The sequence below is a fragment of the Nannospalax galili genome, unplaced genomic scaffold (assembly GCF_000622305.1).
Source record: "Nannospalax galili isolate Female #2095 unplaced genomic scaffold, S.galili_v1.0 scaffold646, whole genome shotgun sequence".
NCBI classification, from domain to species: domain Eukaryota; kingdom Metazoa; phylum Chordata; class Mammalia; order Rodentia; family Spalacidae; genus Nannospalax; species Nannospalax galili.
The window spans coordinates 1,311,378-1,327,018 of record NW_008355279.1 but is presented as its reverse complement, the minus strand read 5'-3'; the positions used below and the strand labels follow the sequence as shown (position 1 = coordinate 1,327,018).

Below are 15,641 nucleotides of genomic sequence, written 5' to 3'. Positions count from 1 at the left end.
TAAGTGCCAGGTAGAGCTTATTCTAAGTGATTCTAGATCCTGTTTTGTTGGCAATCACTATTAACCATCACAATAAGAAACTAATCTGTGGGTACCTTTAAGCACACACTGATGCCTAAGGCTCTTGAAGGAAAGTCTTTGAAGCAAATGTGTGTTTCCACACCTTTGAATTTGTGTTGTGGATAGCCTTGGAGATCGTTGAAATGCCTTCAAGGCATCCGTCTGTGTAAAGCTCTGGGCTTCTACTTACCAGAGCTAATATAGGCTTCCTCCTTTTGTTCACCGGTCCTCCTGATCTCACAAGGCCCACCTCCGAGGATGCTTTCTCCCTCTGGGAGTAAGCAGAGTTGTCAGGGGCTAAGCAGAGTGTCTGTAGGGATTCCCCTTTCCTTCTGGACCTTCTAAGGGTTCTAGACCCTATGTTACCCTGCCAAAGAGTCAGAAATGGAAGAGACTCCAGGGCCTGGGCATGCAGGGTGGCTCCAGTGATGCAGGTAAGGGCGAGAAGCTTGGTGCATCTTGTTCTCCTTCAGGCCTCAGGGTCCTTCCTATACAGCGTCTTTCTGCCCCTTCTTCCTTCCCTCCTCCCTTCACTTCTTGGTGCTTAAGTGGAAGAGGAAGCAGGCTGTCAGCAAGAGCATAGCTATATTTCCCCTGCAACCACACTCCTCTCTCTCCTCAGTGTGCCTGCAGCCTTTCCCTAGTAGAGCCCTGGGCCGTGGTTCTGGGCACACAGGAATGCCGCAAGGATGATGGGGAGTTCCAACCTCCTTCAAGTACTGTGTGCAGAGGTTCAAACCCTCATCACTCTTCCACCACAAAGGATGCACACGAGCTTATACCCTGGGATGCACTGTTGATGTCCCCTACTACCACTAATGCCAAAATAATACAGTGGACACCATTTTGTTGTTGTTTGTTTGAGACAGGGTCTCCCTGGCCAGGAGCCTCTCTCTAGTAACAGAAGTATGTTATAAGCTTAAATTTTTCCTTAAATTATCTTACATTATCAAATAAGTTTCTGTGGATTAGAGAATAAGTTCCCAGACTTCACTTCAGATTTTCAGGGATTAAACCTCAGAGGTACCAAGAAGGCTCAAGGATGCAGAGGGGAGGGTGGACCAGAAAAGGGTCTCCTCCCCATCATTTTTTCAAAGTAAACCATAGCTCTCACCTCAAAGGAAGGGTCTGTTTTGAGACAGTTTTGATATGCAGCACTGGCTGGCCTGATGCTATATAGCCCAGACTTGTGTCTAACCCACAGTAATCCTGCTGCCTTAACCTCTTAAGTGTTTGGACTACAAGTGTGTGCCCCAATCCCTGGCCCAGAGATGATCTATGCATGAAATGTGAGTGACCACGGCCCCAGAATATAGAGTCACGTTTGCTCCAAACAACATGTTTCAGCATGAAGACAGTTTTATGAAAATTTTGTAGTTACAGAACAAAGGAAGGCCATAAATCAAAGCATTTTTCAAATTCATTGATGGGAACATCAGGTAGGCAGGTTCAGCAAAGTAGAAAAGCCTCTGCTAGAATTTTCAGATGCTTGTCTCAAGACATGCTTTGCTTTGGGGGTTGTGGAAGCTAAGTGTCTGCTAAGCTAAGACATTCCAGAAGTTTCATGTGATAGTCAAAAGGATGTTAGTTAGACACAGTTGAGGGCAACGAATGACTGATAAGGAGGCTCTGGATCCACAACGTTCCACAATCCAGAGTCACTTCTACCCAATCAGCTTTTATTGTACTTTCTCTGGTAACTTTAGTCCACACAGGCAGCTCTAGGGGAAGTTGCTCCTTCCTGGAGACACAAGTTTACTTGAGAGTAACAAACATGGCCGTCTCAGTTCAAGCCTATGTAAAATTTCACCCTAGAACCTAGAGGATTACACGCCAGAGGATCCAGGATCTCCAGCCACAGAGAACCTAGAGGATTATACCCCAGAGGAGCATGAGTAACATCTGGCAGCCAATTTTTACATCATCCTCCAGCTTGATCTGTTTTATAAAAGACAAGGAAAATGTTCAGAGTTGCCCTACGTCCAAGCCTTTAAGGCTTTAAGTGTAAAACCCAAATTATATCAGAACTGTGCAGTAGAAAGTACCTAACCCAGCCACCTGTGCAGGCCAACGCTTCCCCTGCTCTGACCAAGAGAGGCCTTAAAAATTGAAGAGCATGGGGAGAAGGCCCAGCCTCCCCACACCCGTGCCTTATGTTTCCAATTCAGCTTCCTGAATTTTTTCATTAAAATATTAGGATTTTTTTTTATGGAGCTGGAGAGATGGCTCAGTGGTTAAGAGCACTGACTGCTCTTGCAGAGGACCCAGGTTCAATTTCCAGTACCCACATAGTGGCTAACAACCATCCATAACTCCAGTTCCAGGGAAATCCGACGCCTTCTTCTGACCTCCTCGGGCATTGCATGACACGGGCACACTTACATACATGCAGGCAATACACTCATACACATAAAATAAAAATAATAAAGTATTAAAAACTTGGAATTTTTTTAAAGAAAAAGAAGGCAGAGGAGCCATCAGGTGGAAAAAGAGAAAGAAAAGGTTGTAAAAAAGACTTTAAAAAAGGATTTTTTTTTTTTTTTAGGAGAAAGAATTTTATATCTAAAATAAGGTTTTGCTCCAAAGTAAAGGATTGCTCCAATATGGAAATAGAGAGATAAGACCAAATCCAGAAGGCTAAAGTGTGTCACAAAAAAAGATCTGTGTGGGGCTGGAGAGATGGCTCAGTGGTTAAGAGCACTGGCTGTTCTTGCAGAAGACCCAGGTTCAAATCCCAGCACCCACATGGTGGCTAACAACCATCTGTGACTCCAGTGCCGGGGGATCTGATACCCTCTTCTGTCTTCCTCGGGCACTACAGGACATAGGTGCCTTTACATACATGCAGGCATAACACTCATACATGTAAAATAAAAATAAAATTTAAAAATTAAAAAAAGATCTGTGAAAAATGGAACTTGAAGAAAGATGGCATATGTATGATTAAGTTTGTTATAATTAAAAATTAATTTTTTCACATAGGATCTATATTTAGTGCATTAATGCAAATCTGAAATCTAATTCTGCTTAAAATATTTTAAGCTGGGTGTGATGCATGCATTTAATCTCAGTACTTGGAAGGCAGAAGTCAGCAGGGGATCTCTGTGAGTTTGAGGCCAGCCTGATCTACATAGTGAGTTCTGGGCTGGCCAGGCTACATAAAGTTATTTATTTATTTAGAGACAAGGGCATGTGCTCCTAACCACCAAATCATCTCTCATGATTTTAAAGTCTTTTAAATATTCACTTTGTAACTGTAGTTAGATAAGTAATTATTTTGTCATAGTATTTTTAGTGCAATATATGTGACTAAAAATGTGTCCATCTAAGTGCTGTGTGTCTAAGCTTTATCTAAATGTTATGCAAAAATTTTAAATAAAATGTACTAGTTCCTCTTCAAGGCTGCTGAAACTGACCTGGGTTTTCAACAACCAAACTTCTAGAACAAAGGCAAGAGGATCAAGGGGCTAAGAAGACAGCCAATATTTTTCCCTTGTATCACCCTGGTGTTAGCCAAGTCCCAGGGGGAAGCGTTTGAAAGCACCCTACAATTTCAATAAGTCACTTATCCTCTTGGAGCAAAGAAGCTATGGAGACTCCAGAGGTTGGACTCTAACTAGCATGCTCTGCCAGGGGAGAGTCATTAAAAGAGGGAATGTCCCCAGTGCTTCCAAGATAAAGGAGACCCTGACCTATCCCAGCAGATGGCACAACTGGTAGAGGAAAAGAAACTAGAGGAGAAAAGGGGCCTCTCATCAATCCCTAAACGTAAGCCCTATGGAGCCTCAACTGACCCTGGCAGTACGAAGGAAAATGATTAATTTTTGGCCACCTTCATGGTTTGAAACACTCAGCAGGAAAGTGTAACCAGAGTGGAGTAATTAGCATTAAAAAAAAGGAGCAAAGAGCTAGACAATAGTTAAAAGGTTAACTCTGAACACTATTTCAACTATTACAAGATCTACTCGGGACAGCAATGGAGACAATGTTAGTGAAAAAAAGCTGACAAATTCCTGAATCTCTAGTCACACCTGTGGCATCTTAACCAACAGTCATTGAGTCCAGATTCCAGGCCAGGGAGATGTTTCCATTAGTAAAAATGCTTGCTACTCAAACTTGATGACTGGAATTTGATCCCTGGCACTCAGGCAAAAAGCTGGATGTGGTGGTGTACATCTCTAATCCCAGTACTCCTGTCACCAGGTGGGAGAGTGACACAGAGAATTGGCTAGCCAGAAGCCTCCCTATGCAGCATTGTGGCAGAACAAGAGAGACCCTGCCTCAAACAAGGTGGAAGGAGAGCACTGACTTCTGAAAAGTTGTCCTCTGACCTCCAAATGTGTGCCATGGTCCATGTACATTTGCACATACACGCACGTGTGTGCGACACACTCACAAACAAATTAATTAAACGAATAAATAAATACATAAAAATTTAAAAGTCCAGATTCTAGTCTCATTAGCCCTTCCAAAAGCACATCCATAGAGGATCAGGAGTTCAAGCCCAACATAAAAAAGCTGGGCATGGTGACACAGACTTGTAATCTCAGTGCCGGGGAAGCAGAGACAGGAGAATCCCTGGAGCTCACTGACCAGTCAGTCTAGCCTAATCAGTGAGTCCCAAGTTCTACTAAAAAGGGCCCTGAACCAGGTCTTAGTATGTACCTAAACAGCTCTACCAGTCTAAGCCCCACTCCACTCTCTCATGATTCATGATGTATTACTTGCTTGTCTTGTTGCTGCAACAAAATACCCGACAAAAACAATGTAAAGAAGGGAGGGTTTGTTTTGGCTCACAGTTCCAGAGGACACAGTCTGTCAGGCAGGGAAGGTATAGTGGCAGGAGCAGGCAATGGTCACATTGTGTCCATAGAAAACAGAGCACTGAATACTTGTGCTCACCTCACTTTCTCCTTTTTATTCAGTCCAGGACCCCAGTGAAATGGTACTGCCCACTTTTAGGGTGGATCTTCCCATCTCAACAAACCTAATCTGGATATCCCTCAAGACATACCCAGAGATTTATTTCCATGGTGATTCTAAATCCCATCAAATTTACAGTCAAGATTAACAACCATATCTGGACTGTCCAAGTAGATTCCAATCTCTCCATGTAAAGCACAGCTAATTCTGTAACTAGCAATTTTTATACTAGATATGAATGGCCCAGCCAATGGTATCCATTGGATCTGCCTCCCCAGTGGAGCTTGTTTGGGAAAAAAAATGGCCTAATTCAATGTCTTTACACATTCCCACATATTCTAATCCAACTAGATCTGAGCAGACACAAAGTTTCCCTTAAATTGAAGGTCTGTTGGCTCCCTCATGCTACCTACACTTTCCTGGGCTTACCAGTTACCCTCCAGAAACTTCTAGGGAACCACTGGCTCTCCACTCTCCCAAAGGATACCTTCTTGTCTGTGGACACAGTCTAACTCTCTAGCAGGTCCTGTTTTCACACAGTATAATCTGGGTTAGTTTCCAACATGTAGGTAACTATCACCTAAGAGCCTTACCTTGGGACATATGATTACACCAGGAGTTTCTATTCACAGCATCACAGTTTTGAATGAAATTGGTCTTGCCTGTGGGTCTGGCAGCATCCTGTGGTGGATTCACCTATTGTGAACTTACCCTAAAAGAATTCAATAAAAACATGGCCATGGTGGTCCATGCCTGTAATCCCAGTACTTGGGAAGTAGAAGCAGGAGGGTCCAAAGTTCAAGGTCATTCTCAGCTATATAGCCAGTTTGAGGCCAGCCTGGGCTAAAAGAGTCTCTGTCTCAAGAAAACAAAACAAACCGAGCAAAACACAGCCACTTTAGCATCGTCCACCACTGAAGCTATGTAAGCCTGGACTGCCTTCCTAAAATTACTAGCCTGTGTTATATTAGACAGTGAGCTAGCTTGAGATCATCTCTTAGAGCAAGGTAGAATCCTTCTGTCATTAGCAAAACTTGTTGTGCCTATGTCAACTACCCAGGACTGATAGAGACTGATATCCAGGAAGTATATAATCAGCATACCTGGTTCCACAAACTTAGCCAGGGATCTGATCCCAGTTGAAGTTGGTTTTCTTGTCAAGAGTTTTGAACCAGAGGTCTGAGAAAACAGCTCAGTCAGTAAAGTGCTTGCTGTGCAAACATGAAGACCTGAGTCTGATCCCCAGGACTCACATAAAAAACAAGGTATGGTGACTCATACTTGTAATCTCAGTACTGAGGAGGGGGAGACAGGAGGATCCCTGGGGCTTGCTGCCCAGCCAGCTCAGCATAATTGTGAGTTCCATGTCCCAGTGAGAGACTCAAAAAATTAAGGTGGACAGCTCCTGGGAAATGACACTGAAGGGTGATTTCTGACTTTTACATGAATGTACACATACACATGCACTTGCATAACTTGCATATATACCCTCAACACACACACACACACACACACACACACACACACACACACACACACACACACACACACAAAGAGTTTTGAGTTGGAAGTGTGACTCAGTAAGGTAAGGCCCTGAATTTGATTCTCAGCACATTGTAGAAGAGAAGGCAGAAAGATTGTAAGAGCCAGAGGTGGTAGATGACCACAAGGAAACAGTTTTCCAGACTGCTGACCATTTACTCATAAAAGAAAGAAAGAAAGAAAGAAAGAAAAAGAAAGAAAGAAAGAAGGAAAGAAAAAGAGCTTTCTCCCTAATCTTACTGTTTCCTGTCTCTTCCTGGTCTCTAGTCATTATAGTTTTACTGCTTATTTGGGGAGCTTGTCTTCTTAACGTCATAGTTTGTTTCTTTGAGAATCTATTTTGTATTTCTTTCTTTCTTTCTTTCTTTTGAGATAGGGTCTCACTATGGAGACCTGGCTGGTCTGGAGCTCACTATATAGACCAGGCTAGCCCTGAACTCACAGTTATCTGCCTTTGCCTCCAGAGTGCTGGAATCAAAAGTGTGTGCCACCACACCCAGATTTCCTAGAATCTAGAAAATCCACTTTTAGATGATAATGCATCAAGGATTTCAGCCACTACCACCAGAGCAACAGCATCAGCTTCTGGGATCTTTGGATCAAGCCCCTTTTATTCCCCCACTACAGTTGCCTACCTTAATTAGCAAGAAATAATGGACTATTTTATGCAGGGTCTACATCCCTATTTTCAGGAAGTGGCTATTGAAGCAGAGAACTTCCTTCATTTTCCCTTATAAAGGTCCATATGTCTTGAGGGAGAAATGATAGGCGATGATAGGCAGGAAGAAAGGGCTTCTGTAGCCTTCTGCTTCCCAAAGACATGATGGTCAATCTGCCTTTGAGATAAATGGCATCACTGGTAGTCAGTAATGTCGGGTAGATAATACCCTTTATAAACTGCATGATTGACAGTCAGTAGCTCCCTTTACAAAATTAGATGATGGGTTCCTCCTGTGTCTGGACCAGGTAAGAGGAGACATCTTTTGAGGCAAGACCCATCTTGTATTAAAGAGAAAATCCTGTTATACAACCTAAAGAAAGGCAGCCAAAGGGCAAAAAGAAACATGAGGACAAGACATGCAAAGAGTAGCCATCCCCTTCATAAGACATGGATTTTATTTACCCCAGATTCCCCCTTCTGCAGGCAGTTGCCTGCAGACCTTCCTTGCTGGGCCTGTTAAGGCAGAGAGGAAGTTAGAAAATTACAAAGGAGGCAGATTTCAAGCGCTATAATGATAAATCTCTAAGCTGCTAGTAACTCATTTCTGAGCACTGGCCTTTGTTGTTCGGTTAAAAATGAACCAGCATGGGTCTGTCAGTGAGTGATAAAATGTACAAGCTGCTTGTGACTAATTTCGAGGTTAAAGATGAACCAATGACAGTGACTTCACACTAGCCACAGAGTCAACGGATAGTGGTAACAGTAAAACAGCTGCCTGAGCTAAGAAGGTGCTGTCTGTTTATTCCTTCCTGGCTTCAAAACCGGAAGGTGAACTGATGACCAAAAACACAGTCAGTTATTCCTTTTGTCTTAGGCACAGTTTGAATTCTAGGCCACACAGAGCAACTTTTACCAACTACAAGATTAGACCAAAAAATATTAAGGTATAATATTTCTGCTTTGGTTGGCTCAAAAGGGTAGAGTATTGCTTTTGTGCCCAATGCTGGGAGGGGAGCAATCTTGTGCCCTCAGAAATAAAACAGTAAGGAATAAAAGCCCTGAGGACCCTGTTCTTTGTTTCCTGGTGTGTTCACTTTGTCTCTCCCAGTGCACAATTTTTGTTTTGTTTTTATTGTAATATTTTTCCTAGACGTATCTTGGGCTCAGTGGGTGAAGTGCTGCTGCGCCAGCATGATGACCCGAGTTTGGATCTCCAGAACCCACTTAAAACCAGCAGAGATAGCACACATTTGTAAACCCAGCATTCCTGGGAGGTGGAGACAGGAACATCATCCCCTGTGGGCTAGCTAGCTTGGCGTATACAGCAGTAAACAAGAGACCCTGTCTCAAACAAGGTGGAAAGCAAGGACCGACATCTGGAAAGCAAGGACATCTGGCCTCTGGCCTCCACATATGTGCTGTGCCATACCCACGTCTGCACACTCGCGTGTACACATGCACACAAACACACACGCTTTTCTAAGTGTGACTTTCTGGCTGAGGATGTAGCTCACTTGGTAGAATGTTGCCTAACACATGCACTGGTCCTGGGTTTGAGCTGAGCACTGCATCAACCTCATATGGCCCACACCTGCAATGCACTGCAAGTAGAAGTAGAGGGACTGGGAACTTTAGAGCATCTTCAGCAATATAGAAAGTTTGAGGCCAGCCTAGAATACATGAGACCCTATCTCAAAACCACACCAAACCAAAACCAAAACAAAAAATTCTTCTGCCTCTTTCTCTTCTATATTCTTCCCTCCAAAAAATCCTTTTACCCTGATGCTCGGGGATCTTTAACCTGTCCTTGAGTTCCCTTCTGTCCATTTTTAAAATTCCTCTGTCAATGAAACCAAGAACCTGCCAAAGTAGCCTCTGTGCCCTTAGCAATTCTGGCCTATGCTGGGCACTAAATCACATGTGGGTGCTGGGAAGATTTTAAAACCATGAGGTTTTAAAATCTGATGGCGACAACCTGGCAGAACACAGCAGCAAGTCAGCAGGGTCAAGTTTACCCAAGCAAGGAAGGCAAGGAGAGTCTCCTTTAATCTATCAACGAAATTAATGTTTAAAGGACAAACCTGCTTTCTGGGTTTTCATCCTCTTATTGCATAGTAAGTCAACTGTTTCTGCTCCACACACCCATTCTATTTTATAGGAAGAGAAGTTACCCAGTCCTAGAACCTTAATGAAAGCGCTCTAGATCTTTAAATTTAGTTGCAATTCAGCCTTTTGACAGGAGGCCTGGTTTTAGAAAAAACCTAAAGAAGTGACATTGGCAGAACTTGTCATATGTTGAGACAGAGAGGAAACATCAAGGCAGACTCCAGGGCCCTCCAGAGATGATCATGTAGAAAATGGTAGAGCATGGGACACCACAGGAATGGCGGAAGATTTCCTGAGGAAGATGAGATGAGCTCAGTGTGAGGTGAGAAAGATGAAGACGAAGGCTGACATCCTAGAAAACATTTTGAGTTGTATTAAATCTGAATGTGTTAATAGAGTGAGCTTCTGAAGTCCAAACTCCTTGTTCAAAGCTCTTTACAATGTGAACCTAACTAAACTCCCTCTCCTGTTCTGTTTTATATGCCTTTTATGTTTCACATTGAACTTTTCTCTATGATCTCTTCCCAAACACCTTGAACTAAAACAGCGTCTCTTAAATCACAGCCTCTGCATTTTCCCTCATTAAGCCAATCACTTTTGCATGATTATTTAGTACCAGTCCCCCCACTAGTGTATAAACTCCAAAGCTAGGAATGGCATCTCTTGCCTGGCCTGCCAATTTTCACAACATTTAACCTTGTCTAACTTAGTAATGCTTCCTAGTCTCAGCATTCTCTAGGGTTGGTGCGATCGTTCAGTGGACAAAGGCACCTGCCACCAAGCTTAACAACCTGGGTTCAAATCCCAGGACCTATGTGATGGAAGGAGAACACCAAATCCTCCTCAGATTTCTCTATACTTTTTTTTTTTTTTTTTTTTTTTTTTTTTGTCTTTTTGAGACAGGGTCTCCTTGTAGCCCCAGCTATCCTGGAACTCACTATGTAGACCAGGCTGGTCTTGAACTCACAGAGATCCACCTGCCTCTGCCTCCCAAGTGCTGGGATTAAAGGCATGTGTCACCATGCCCAGCTTCTCTATACATTTATGCAAACTGTTGCTTTTCACTAAATTACTGCTTACCAAACTGGAGAGATGGTTCAGTGGTTAAAAGCATTGACTGCTCTTGCAGAGGACCCAGGTTTGATTCCCAGCACCCACATGGCAACTAACAACAGTCCTTAAGTCTAGTTCCAGGGGATCCAATGCCCTCTTCTGATGTTTGTGGGCATTGCATGACATGGGTGCACTTACATACATGCAGGCAAAATACTCATAAAAATAATAAATAAACTTTTATTTATTTTTAATTTAATTTATTTATTGGTCTCTCTCTCTCTCTTTTTTTTTTTTTTTTTTGGTCTTTCTGAGACAGGGTCTCCCTGTAGCCCCAGCTGTCCTGGAACTCACTATGTAGACCAGACTGACCTTGAACTCACAGAGATCTTCCTGTCTCTGCCTCCCGAGTGCTGGGACCACAGGCATGCGCCACCATGCCCGGCTTATTTATTGGTCTTTTTGAGACAGGGTCTCGGTGTAGCCCCAGCTAGCCTGGATTTGCTATGGAGATCAGGCTGGCCTCAAACTCACAGAGATCCACCTGCCTCTGCCTCCCAAGTGCTGGGATTAAAGGCGTGCACCACCATGCCCAGCCTAATAAACTTTTTTTTTTTTAAAAAAAAAAGAATTATTAGCCAGGTGTAGTGGCACATGCCTTTAATCCCAGCACTTGGGAAGCAGAAGCAGGTTGATCTCTGTGAGTTCAAAGCCAGCCTGATCTCCATAGTGAATTCAGGCCAGCTGTGGCCACAGGGAGACCCTGTCTCAAAAAAGACAAAAAAAAAAAAAAAAGAATTACTGATTATCAATATCAAATTCTATTAATTCTTCAAAGACCCAGATGGAATGTCACTTTCTTAGTGAAATAGTCTACAAAACTCCCATGAAGAATTCCTCTGCTCCCATGTTCTTATGACTTTGTTCATATTGCTTTGATTCCTACAATAACAAGAATCCATAGCCAATAATGTTTACATACATCATTTATACTAATAGAAAATATTTCAAAGTAGGCTAGGAGTGGTGGTTCATACCTTTAATTCAAGCGCTTGGGAAGCAGAGGCAGGCCGATTTCTGTGAGATTAAGTCCAGCCTGGTCTACATATTGAGCTCCAGGCCAGCACGGACTACATAGTAAGACCCTGTCTCAAAAAAAACAAAAAACAAAAACAAAGCAACCTCCCCCCAAATAAAAGGAAAATGTCTCAAACACTGCCTCTCTCCTGCATGCCTGACTCTAATTTTTAAGGTTCTGTTACCTGACATCATCAATTTAATATCTGGGAGGACCTCTTAAATTTTCAGTACATAGTTTGGAAATCAGTAAGAAAGCTTTTGTTGAAGCCCACACAGGAAATGAGGGCATGACCTAATGTATAGGCAAGGAAAGAACTGGAAGCTGATTTAAGAGACATTTCTGAGGTGAATGGGGGAGGGTTACTGACCAATGGAAGAAGCTGGACAAGAGCCTGAGTAGATGAGAGGGTGAGTGATGAGAGAGAGAGAGAGAGAGAGAGAGAGAGAGAGAGAGAGAGAGAGAGAGAGAACAGTCAGATGGAAACGATGCTTCAGAGTTAAAGAAAACCTTTTTATTCAGACAAGGTTTCATTTTCTATTTATTATTATGTATGTGTGTGTGATGTGTGTGTGTGTGCAGTGTACACATGCTACTGCATACATGTGTAGGTCAGAGGGAAACTTTTGGGAGTCAGTTCTCTCCTTCCACTGTGGGTTCTGGGATTAAAATCAGGGTGTCAGGCTTGCATATCAAGTGGTTTTACCCACTGAGCCATCTTCTGGCCCCCGAGACAGGGTTTTGTATAGCCCAGGCTGGCCTCAGACTCTCTACATAGCCAAGAATGAATTTGTACTCCTGATCCTTCTCTCTCTATTTCCCAAGTTCTGGGATTACAGGCTTGTACCATGGAGACTAAAAAGGAACATTTACATTGCATCTGGCAGTGTTGTTGGCTTGAGTAAAGAGACAAGGTTGGAGGCCAGAAAAAATTCATCCTGAAACTGAGACTGTTGGGTATCATCAGCACTCACAAGGCTGAAGTAAGCAGATTGCCATGAGTTTGAAACCAGTCACAGTTACACAGCCACACACACACACACACACGAACTGGGTTTTCTCAGGTGGCATAACAACTCAACAAAAACACAAATCTATGTCCTTTTCCAATTGTTTATGACACTGGAATTAACCGCAGGAATTGGGGTTGGTGCATATTTGACTCAGGTTGTTGTTGTTGCAGTGCTAAGGATGGGACACAGGGCCTTGTTCATGCTGGGCAAGCACTCAATCACTAAGCTATATCCTTAGCTCAGATTTTGTTCTTGAGCACTGTTATACTGCTCGTGTACAGCCACGGATTTTCTGATCACCCTTGGGCAATTTGTTATGTATTCTGTATGCTTTAATCTTCCTCTCTGTAAACAAGGCAGAGGTAGACTCATATGGGGAATATTGAGAGGGTACATGTGAAAGCTGACCCATGACCCATGAGGTTCAGCCAATAGTAGTAGAGTAAGAATTAATTAATAGACCAAGCCTCTTCCAGCACTAGGCTGGGAACATGTTGCTGGAGAGTTCCCAACTAGCCTGACAAGTGTATCTCTCACCACTTATCAAAGAAGCTTCTTTTTGCAACATATGGAGACTACTACAAAGTTCCACAACTGGTCAAACTCAGGTAAGTGTCAGTGAGGTACCCAGCCCTAAGTGCAATGCAACCTTTACACCTCAGGGAACACCACAGAAGAGGGGGTGAAAAGAATGTCAAGAGCCAGAGGGACAAGATACCTGCTGCTACTTAATGAATTCTAGACATGATAGGGAAGCTGCCCCAATGACATCTCACAGTACGGGAGTCTAACAAGGTCTGCATAATAACAAAAACAGGTAATATGCCAAGGTGGATATGGGGAATGGCACAGGTTCCCACTTCAAGATGAAGAGCTATAGGCAACCAATAATCAATGGATGCTGAAGGAGGGATGTTATCTAATTCCAAGAGGGAAGCCCAAAACACAGGTACACAGGGGTACCACTAAATAGACTCAGTGCATCATATATTGTTTATATATTGTTTTATATATATAAAACAATAATAAAGAGGAGGACAAGAAATTGAGAGGGAGTTGGGGGGATATGGGAAGAGTTGGAGGGGGACTGGGAGGGATAAAAATAGTTATAATACTCTACTCATGTATGATAGTCACAAAAACAAAAAAGAGAATATTAGTAGGCCAAGAAACCCTAGAGGTGAAGGGAAAGCTGTACAAAGGCAGATCTTCCGGCTATCTCTGCTCCCCAGAAGACCTGGGGAGTAGATTCGAGTGTCCATCTTGCAGTTCTTGCCCATCTTTCTTCATGATAGTTTTCTGACAACTTACCTAAAAGTCCCAAATGCTTCAGATTTCCAGTTGTTGAGACATTATTTTTGAGAGCGGAGGTTACCCTAGTGGTTAAACCAGAGCCAACTGCTAGGCAGCAAGTATGCTGCCATAATTGAACACATGGTTTTGTCTACTTTACCACATTCTTTGTTTTCCTCTTCTAGAATTGTATCCCTATTAGTTTATCTGTTGACTTATTGAAGTGGCATTTACAACAGCATTAATAAACAACGCTTTCACTCTTTTAAGACTGCCAATTTCAAGGATCACTTTATTTCGAAGTCTTTCTAAGTCCAGAAAATCTTTCATTTGGCCTAGGTGCACAAAGGTGGTATGTTTAGGACAGAGGCTTGAAGGGAATTGACAGAATAAGGTCAGGATTTCTTGCTCTTAGAAATAAAATGTCACATCCTAATACAATCCTCTCTGGAATTTGTGTTATCACTAGCACTTGGAGCTCTGGGAATCCTGTTCTTGGTCAGAATTTAGTAGTGCTGTTACTGGAGTTGTTGGGGTCAGAACCTAGACCCCAGCAGCCTAACAAACTAGGTTTTGCCACTGTTCTTCAATAGGTCAATTAAAAAGCCAAGTAATAATGAAAAGCAAAGAACAATTGCTCCAGAACAGAGCCACATTGGGAAGAAAAACAAATAAAGAGGTCCAGTGCCCCCCCACCATGTCCATCTTTAGGGTCCTGCTATGAAGCTTAAATGAGAGGCAAGAGGTATATATAATTAAGCACTCCTGATCAAAGAGGCCACGCCCATCATTGAATCTCCTTCTCTCTGCTCCAGTCTCTCTTGCAAGGTGACCTAACAAGTGGTCAGAACTGTGTGACTTAACTTTCTGGGAGGCAAGTTCCTCCTCTGGTTGGCACCAGGCTTCAGCCTCTTCTCCTGGCACGAGACTGCTGGGGGACATTTTAATTCCTTGGAACCATTGTTTCAATAGTCTGATAGCCAAAGGGAAAGGCAAAGTGTCTCTATTCCTGCAGTTAGGGATTTAGTTCAGTGGTAGAGCACTTGCTTAGCAAGCACAAGGCCTGGGGTTCAGTCCTGGCACTGGGATTAGAACATTAGATCATTTCTACTCCCCCTAAGGTGGGCACAATGCTATTTTAAGTTTTTCTGGGACCCTCATTTGCTAATACATCAATGCATTCTATTTTATGCCAAATTTCACCATCTCAGCTGTGAGAGGAGCCGTACCTATGTACGTACATAATTGTACAAAAACTACTGTTTGAGATGGCTCAGTGGGTAAGGGCACTTGTTGCTGAGCCTGACGACCTGAATTTGATTCCCAGAATTCACATGGTGGAAGGAGAGAACCAACTCCCTCAAGTTGTTCTATGATGCCAACCCTCCCCCTTCCCCCACAAATAATGTAATAAAATTTTGTTTTAACTACTGCTTGCAATTCTGTACTGTTTCTATGCTTTATATTAAACTCTTTTTCTTCGGGTGCACGTACTGGAGCCACTTTTGTCTCCCTGGGCCTGCAGGAGAGTCTCCAGAGAAGACTGCTGCCTGTTGGCTTCCTGGGTGCCCCAGGGGTGCTATTGGAGTCCCTTGATGGAGACATTGAGGTCCAATCACAATACTATCAAGGGACCGCCATCCACTGTCTGGAGAGAAGTTGAAACCGGGTACTTGCAAGAAATAAGAACCTATTTTATGAGGTTAGAGAGATGGCTCAGCGGTTAAGATCACTGACCTCTTTTGCAGAGGACCCCGGTTTGATTACCAGCACTCACATGGCAGCTACAAACCGTCTTTAACTCCAGTTCCAGGGGACTCCAACACCCTCTTCTGACCTCCACAGCATTGCACGACACGGGTGCACTCACATACATGCAGACAATACACTCATACACATAAAATAAAAATAA

General features: G+C 43.1%; 1 protein-coding gene across 1 annotated transcript in view; it reads left to right on the top strand.

Annotated features, from left to right (window-relative positions):
* Positions 1-469: 469 nt before the first annotated feature.
* Positions 470-15,641, top strand: part of LOC103749577 (sodium-dependent glucose transporter 1-like) — a 30,948-nt gene continuing 15,776 nt past the window's right edge. Inside the window, 1 exon segment of the mRNA XM_008852448.1 lies at positions 470-494. Coding sequence (XP_008850670.1) covers positions 470-494 — 25 coding nt within the window.